Source organism: Trachinotus anak, unplaced genomic scaffold (genome assembly GCF_046630095.1).
Source record: "Trachinotus anak isolate AG129_WGS33_773 ecotype Australia unplaced genomic scaffold, CSIRO_AGI_Tana_v1 ptg000026l, whole genome shotgun sequence".
NCBI classification, from domain to species: domain Eukaryota; kingdom Metazoa; phylum Chordata; class Actinopteri; order Carangiformes; family Carangidae; genus Trachinotus; species Trachinotus anak.
This window is the reverse complement of record NW_027273877.1, coordinates 13,261,276-13,269,807: the sequence shown is the minus strand read 5'-3', so window position 1 is coordinate 13,269,807 and position 8,532 is coordinate 13,261,276. Positions and strand designations below refer to the sequence as shown.

General features: G+C 45.0%; 1 protein-coding gene across 1 annotated transcript in view; it reads right to left on the bottom strand.

Moving 5' to 3' along the window:
• Window positions 1–250: 250 nt before the first annotated feature.
• Window positions 251–8,532, bottom strand: part of LOC139609966 (NACHT, LRR and PYD domains-containing protein 12-like) — a 47,053-nt gene continuing 38,771 nt past the window's right edge. The window contains exons 3-4 of the mRNA XM_071465038.1: window positions 3,020–3,193; window positions 251–858 (exon numbers count right to left, since the gene is read on the bottom strand). Coding sequence (XP_071321139.1) covers window positions 600–858; window positions 3,020–3,193 — 433 coding nt within the window. The 3' untranslated portion in view covers window positions 251–599. The remainder of the gene's footprint in view (window positions 859–3,019; window positions 3,194–8,532) is intronic.

Below are 8,532 nucleotides of genomic sequence, written 5' to 3'. Positions count from 1 at the left end.
CCTCAGAGTCTCCAGTCTACAGTCTGGACTCTGCAGAAAACCACACAGACCCTTCACTCCTGGATCCTGCAGGTCCTGGTTTCTACTTAGGTCCAGTTCTCTCAGATGGGAGGGGTTGGACTTCAGAGCTGAGACCAGAGAAGAACAGCTGATCTCTTACAAACTGCACCATTTCAATCTAAATAAAGAATCAAAGATGTAGATCAATGACTGATAATCTATCAGATGAAAACACACACACACAGTTTGATGAAACAGACATTAGTCCTGACACTTCACTGAAATCTACTGAAAAAAAAGAAGATTGTTTCTTCACTTTCTTTGGACAAATATTAGTTGTGAGGATCTTCTGTATGTTGTTGTGATAAAAATGAATTGACTTGAACAACTAACACTGGAAATTTTCTCCAGTGGATTTAGAAAACATGAGTCCTCTGACTGAGAGAAATACGAGTGTGTGAGCTGTGAAGGTTGAACTGAAGTGAACAGACATTATTCATGACAAGTGAGTGAAATGAGCTGAAACTGAAGAATCATTCTCAGTCTGAGAGAAGAACAACTGGAAACATGAGACAACAACTATTTACAATGTCATTCATTCATTCACAGTCAATGGATTCAACTTGTGTGTGAAGCTTCATTAGCTGTGGATTCAAGATATAAGATCTACAACAGTGAACTGACCTCAGAGTCTCCAGTCTACAGTCTGGACTCTGCAGAAAACCACACAGACCCTTCACTCCTGGAACCTGTGGGTCGTTGTAGCTCAGGTCCAGTTCTCTCAGATGGGAGGGGTTGGACTTCAGAGCTGAGACCAGAGAAGAACAGCTGATCACTGACAAACCGCAGTTCTTCAATCTGAATGAAGAATCAAAGAAGTAGATCAATGATTGATAATCAATCAGATTTGTCCTGATCAATGATCTTTGTCTAAAATGAGTAGAGTGACTTTGTCCTTCTGTTATTGTGGATCTTCATCATGTCAGCCTTCTACACACATCATCCAAATGTCAGCACAACATTCATACAGCTGTTGATGTGAACACAGGTTGATCAGCTGCTGCTGACCTCAGTTCAGTCTGTAATCAGAGGAGAATCAGAGGATTCACGTCTGTTTAGTCTGTTCCCTCTCTGACACTACAGACATCAGCACAGAAACAAAACACTGAGGACGTGAACAAACAGTGAGAACTCAGTCACACTGTTCAGAACAAACATGGTGGAGCAGCTTCAATGTTCCAAAGTCACCAAACAACTGCACAATGTCACATTTACAGGAGGAGGGAAAATATTTCTCTGTGTCCACATCTTTAAAGAAGAACTCGTGTCACTGTTGAGAACTTGAGGAGGACGAGTGCTCGGCCTCAGTCTACCACCGGTGTTACAGCCCATTCTGTGAGCCGTCAGATTCTGTGACCTGCAGCAACAACCAGTTCACCTTCAGGTAACGTTCAGAGCCTCCTGCTGGAAAACACCACAGATTTATTCAGCTGATCTTCACTGAATGAGGAAGTAGAATTGATCTGATTTTCACATCAACCCCCCAGTGAGGAGCAGACTGAGTGAGGACGGGGTTAATGAAGGTCACAGAGCAGAGATCCAACCTGTGCTCACAGTCCTACAACCCTTCAGCTCAGCACAACGTCCACGGTTTAGGTCTGATAGTTGATGAACAGAGTTTCTCTGAGTGTCAGTGTCAGTCTGCTCTGGTAACTGCTCCTGAACCACAGTCACATGACCACTTGTGTTATTCATGTGATTAGAAGAAGCTCCATTCTTCAAGATCAAGTCTGACCTTTTGTTGTGTTCACACACAATCAACTAGATATGACATGAAGGACACCTGGAGCGCTTTGAGTTCACAGTGCACAGGTTCAGAGAAGCACAACGTGGACTTGAAGAGAACAGAAGTGAGAGCAGCTCAGTTCAGGTAACAGGGACCAGACTGATCTGCCAACAAAACCCCTACAGCCAACCTCCCCTGGAGCTCAGCTTTCAGAGCAGGCTCCTCTGCCTCTGCTGCCAGCTCTGTGTATCTGAGCTGTTTCCTCTCAGAGGCCGTTTCTCCTGCGTCCTCCCATGGTACTGTCAGCTCCACAACATACACAAGCTGCTGTGTTTCTGACCACAACACAACATCTGCTCTCAGATCAGTGGCAGCTGTCTCCTGAGGAACTAGGAGCTGTTTTCCTGGATCTCCTCTGATTGGCCAGTCCCTCCCTGCCTTCAGCTGCATCACGCCTGTTCAAAGCTGCTTCCTGAGTCCTTCACTCTCACCAACAAATCAAATCCATCTCGTCTCCTTCTGCCTCCAGTGAGTTCACCTCTGAGCTCTGACTCTCAGTGGCTGCTGGGAGACACCTCAGCACCTGCTGATGTCTCCAGGTGTGTGGGCCTGCTTAGCATTTCAGCTGCCGGCTCTTTACTGGATGTTGAATCTCTCTGTGATTGTGGAACATTTCTCTGCTTCCTCCTCCAGTATTTGTTCTTTTTCATTCTTCTCTGCTCCACCTTTCTCCTTCTCTTTCTGCTGCTGCTTCAAACCAATGTGAACAGTGAACACACACGTTCCCTGATAACACCAACACGTCTCTGATGACTCTGTACCAGCCCCACTTCACAGCTCTCATTGGTCAGCAGCTGACCAATCAGAGTTCATTTACCCCCCTACTGCAAATATAGACTTGGTAGCGTCTGACGTGCTGGGAGAGACAAGAGGCTGCAAGGCTCAGTTCAGGCTGCAAGATAGTGCAGCGAGGTAGACCACTTTTATATAACACAATATTATCAGTCTACACAATAATTAGTCTGGCCCCGGCCCTCAAACAGCCCCCGGGGATTCTCCTGACCCTCCCCATCACCACTCTGCTCCTGGTCTCATCTTCCTTCTTTCTCTTCACTGGCTGATTTTTTAAATCATCACACAGAAATCCTGAAAATGAACCATCCAATGAAAAATTGGAACTTCACACATTTTAACTGAATATAAAACTACAACAGCTCCAGTCAGTGAACTGACCCCAGAGTCTCCAGTCTACAGTTTGGACTCTCCAGTCCAGCACACAGCTGCTTCACTGCTGAATTCTTCAGGTAGTTTACACTCAGGTCCAGGTGTCTCAGATGGGAGGGGTTGGACTTCAGAGCTGAGGACACGACTTCACAGTGAGTCTCTGAGAGTCCACAATCAACAAGTCTGTGATGAGAGAAAATATAAGATGTGTTAGAATAAAATCAGACAGTTTGTAATCAAAGACACTGAAGCTAAAATGCATCTGATGAGAAAAGATGATGATGTGATGAACATCTGCTCTTCACATCTGTGGCTCAGCTCATCTGATCTGATTGTGTTTGACATGAAACAATAATTCTCATCACTCTCTCTCAGACCTGCAGAGTTTCATGGGAATCTTTGTTGTGCAGATGAAGGAGGGAAAATGATGTTACATTTCTGCTTCCATCATATGATTTGATCCAGAGTCAGAATCTTGTTCAGAAAAACAGTTTTATTCTCCACTGTTTTTAAACTGACTCCAGATTGCTTGGCTCTGCTGCCTCTCTGTAGAAGTCAACACACACCACTGCATAAAACACATCTGGCTCATTGTGGTGAATCAGTGGCAGCGCCCACGTTGATCCATGAACAAACTGTCCTCAGGTTTTCACAGAAGGTCCTCACAGAAACATGACACTGAGCTCTGGTGTGTAGAAGAAGACTGAATCCTCCCATTCTGCTCTGATAGATTCACACCTGTGTTCTTGGCTGAAGCTGAACATTTCCTGATACGACTCTCCTCTACAGCAACAAGAGAGAAAACGCCTGGGACTTTCTGTCTCATTCAACACAATCTATGGAAAGACTTTAAAGCTCCACCATGACACTTGAAAAAACACAAGTTCACTCTTCAACATGAAAAGTTCAATAATCAACAAAGCTCAGCCTTGATCAGTTCAATACACTCAGGGGTTTACATCTCCACTCTTGGTCTGCTTTGACCAGTTGAGTCATTTCACTGATGTGATGACTTTTCTCTGCTTGTGCAGCTGTTACATTCTGTTTGATCATGAACCATTATCCCATCAGTGTTTGTTGTTACCACAGTGGCTGCTGTTCAGCTCCACTTTTAAAGCAGCTTTCATTGGAGCCCACTGTTTTTGTCTGCTGTGATTTAAAGGTCTTCAGGTCATTCAAACTTTACTAAACATCTGCTAGAACCTGCTCGTTAGAGCTTCACTGCATTCACTGTTCACTGATGACTGTTGTCATAGAAACCTCATGAGTCCTGAATACAGACCTCCACAGATTCATCACTGCTCTCCTGTAACACTGTCACAATGGACAGTTTCAACAAAGCTGAACCAGAGACATCTTCTTTTTTCATTCACACATTCTTCTTCCTCAGAAGAACCTGCTGCCTACATTACCCACAATGCACCCCAACCACCAACCCTCAGCTGTTAAGGCTGAGGTGTGTTATACAGCAGAGGTGAGGGGGGGCTACAGAGGTCTGGTGTCTTCTTCAGACTCCACCCACACTGACTCAGGTGACATCACCTGAGGACATTTATCAGACTGCACAGCTGGAGACACTAAAGGTTTAATACTACTGTTTTCTCATATGCAGGTGTCCTCCCCAACACCTGGAAACACCTGGAAACACCTGGAAACACACTCTGAGGTGTAAGATCAGTGGAGCTGCTTTAATTAGTTTGATCAGGTTTGAATTAAACCAAAAAGACTCAAAACAACACAGAACATTAACGAATCAATGAAGCATCCAACAATTATTACAAATAAACAAAACAAGTGTTTTTATGAACTTAACAGCAACAATCACAACCAACTGAAACATCTACATTTTGGTGCTCACAGCATTTACAACACCTCCAGAAGAAAACACAACTGACCTTTGATTGTTTCAAAGTAAAACTAAGAATAATGAGAACAAATGAAAACTGTGTTTATCTGAATTTGACTCAACTACTGATCTAATCTACTGATTGATAATTATATTGATCATGTCTGGACTCACCGAGCCTTCCTGCAGTACCTCACAGCTGGGATCAGTCTCCATCGTCCCTGATCTGATGTGTTGTACTTCTTCAGGTCCAACTCATCCAGAACCTCCTCTGACATCTGCAGCATGCAGGCCAGAGCTGAGCAGTGGATCTCAGAGAGTCTCTTCTCTGATCTGGTCATTGACTTCAGGAACTCTTGGATCTCCTGATGAACTGAGTGGTCCTTCATCTCCATCAGACAGTGGAAGATGTTGATGCTTCTGTCAGGAGAGATTTTATCACTGTTCATCTTCTTCAGGTTGTTGATGGCTCTCTGGATGGTTTCTGGACTGTTCTCTGTCTGACCCAGCAGACCTCCTAAGAGTCTCTGGTTGGACTCCAGAGAGAGGCCATGAAGGAAGCGAACAAACAGGTCCAGGTGACCATTTTTACTTCTGAGGGATTTCTCCATGGCTGCCCTCAGGAAGACATCCAGGGTTAAATCAACATGTTGTTTTCCCAGGAAGTTCCCCAGGACCTCTTTGTTCCTGTTGGTGTAACAGTGGAACATGTAGACTGCAGCCAGAAACTCCTGAATGCTCAGATGAACAAAGCAGTACACTGTTTTCTGGAAGATCACACTCTCTCTTTTGAAGATCTCAGTACAGAGTCCTGAGTACACCGAGGCCTCTGTGACATCCAGACCACACTGCTCCAGGTCTTCTTGGTAGAACATGATGTTTCCTTTCTCCAGATGTTCAAACGCCAGCCTCCCCAGCTTCAGAAGAACTTCCCTGTCAGCCTCCATCAGCTCCTGTGGACTCATCTCATGTCCCTCATCATCCTTGAGCTTCTTCCTCTTTGTCTGAACCAGCAGGAAGTGTGAGAACAGGTCGGTCAGGGTCTGGGGCAGCTCTCCTCTCTGCTCTGTAGTCAACATGTGCTCCAGAACTGTAGCAGTGATCCAGCAGAAGACTGGGACTTGACACATGATGTGGAGGCTCCTGGACCTCTTGATGTGTGAGATGGTTCTGCTGGACAGCTCTTCATCACTGGATCTCCTCCTGAAGTACTCCTCCTTCTGGGCGTCAGTGAAGCCTCGTACCTCTGTTACCCTGTCAACACATGTAGGAGGGATCTGATTGGCTGCTGCAGGTCTGGAAGTGATCCAGACCAGAGCCGAGGGAAGCAGGTTCCCCTGGATGAGGTTTGTCAGCAGCAGGTTGACTGATGACGTCTGTGTGACATCAGACACAACCTCCCTGTTGGTGAAATCCAGTGAAAGTCTGCTTTCATCCAGGCCGTCCAAGATGAACACAACTTTACAGACAGCCAGCTGCTCTGCTGTGACCTTCTGTAATGTTGGATGGAAAACATGGAGCAGCCTGAGAAGACTGTACTGCTGCTCTCTGATCAGGTTCAGCTCCCTGAACGAAAGCAGAACCAGCAGACTGACATCTTGGTTCTCCAAGCCCTCTGCCCAGTCCAGACTGAACTTCTGCACTGAGAAGGTTTTTCCAATGCCAGCGACGCCGTTGGTCAGAACCACTCTGATGGGTCTCTGTTGGTCAGGTAAGGCTTTAAAGATGTCGTGGCATTTGATTGGAGCATCATGGAGGGTCTTCATCTTGGAAGCTGTCTCCAGCTGCCTCACCTCATGTTGGGTATTAACCTCTTCACTCTGTCCCTCTGTGATGTAGAGCTCAGTGTAGATCCTGTTGAGGAGGGTTCCACTTCCTGTTCCATCACTTCCTTCAGTCACACGTTCACATCTGCCCCTCAGACTGATCTTATGTTGATCTTGAGCTGTGTGATAGAACAACTGACACTGGAGAAAACAACAGGTCCTGGTTTCCGAAATGAAGACATCAGCAGACACATGTTCAGTCTCACTTTGTACAGTGCTGCTCTGACTGGCTGTCTGCAGTCCAGGTCTGGTTCTGGGTCTTTGTCCACACTGGGGACAGGAGGGGTCTCCTGAAGACCCAGACTGGTCCCAGTATGAGGTGAAGCACTGTCTGCAGAACCAGTGTCCACAGCTGGTAGAGACTGGATCCTTCAGCACGTCCTGACACAGAGCACAGCAGGACAGCTGATCCTCCACAGAGACACCACTCCTCTTCCTCCCTCTGTGAAGACATGTCTTCATCACTAACATGTCACAGTCAAATATGTCTAATAACTGAATCATCTTCTGCTCAGTTTACAGTAGAAACTGTCTCTTACTGTGAGTCTGAGGGTCCAGGTTCAGGACTGAAGTCTGGAGGAAAAAACTCTTTGGACCAGTCACTCTTCACAGACAGACAGCTGGATCCTGGAGACTCTGTTCTCAGTCTGTGGTTCTGACCTCTGCAAACACGAACATGTTTTTATTCATATCACATCGATCACTGATCAATTCTCTGATGACAGAGTCATTGTGAAGATTGAAGTTTTCATTCTGAATTTATGAAAATTGAAAAACAACAGTGAAATTACTTCTTGAAAATTTCACATGTTGAATTCACTTTTAAAAATTCAGATACATAATTTCAATGAAAAACAAAACCAGTGGCAGAAATTCACAGATTTCAAAATTGAAAGTCTGCTAAGACAGATTTGCTTCCCTACACTACAGACAATAGAGCTGTTGGTAAAGGCGGCCTGCAAGCTGCTGAGACCTGCTGGTCTCATTCGGTCCAGCAGGAGGGTCCTCACATCGAAAACATCGGAGCAAATAGTCAAAAAGGAATCATTTGGATGAACTGACCACATCTTATAAATCTAAACAGTCACGTTCTCACCTGGAAAAGTATGAAAACTTGTGAAAGTGATATGTAAACAGTCCTAGGACCAAAGTTGTAAGAGCTTTGAGTCTGGATTGACCGTGGATAACGCCGGATTGAGCTTTTATTTTGGTACTTCCTCTGACCAGCAGTGTGAATTCGCATATTACCTAAATATTAAGTTTCAGTAATGTTTAGATTTAGCATTCAAATTTAGATTTAACATTTAAATATAACATTAATGTTGTTATTTCAGTATGAACCACTTTACAATCAGCGGCCCATATTACATAAAGCCTGAAATCTGTATAAACAGCTGATAAATATCTAGTTTGATGTTAAAGAGGCTCAGTCATTTCCTCCAACAGCTGCTCACTGTAGTTTGGATCAAACTAACTGTGGAGAGTGAAGCTCTGACATGTGAAGCTCATCATTCAGGCTGTAAAATGATCCTGCAAAGTGTGGTCAACTCTGTTAGATCCCAGCTCATCCAGGTTCACCAACACACTGCTCTCTTCTTCTGTGGCTGCTTCTCTGCTCCACCACGGCCCTTTAATTACTGACATATTTACATCTCTGTCATGTTCATCAGCTGCAGCAAAAATATGCACAAGAAAAAAGTCGAACTCTTCTTTGTTGGGATCATTTCACAGGAAACCAGCTCCTCAGCAGTCACTGTTAATACACTGATATGTAAGGCAGCTGGTGTCAGGGTGGGCGGCAAGATGGCGGGTTGAGCAGGTGCTTTTTTCAGGGCTCCTCAAGCTAGTCC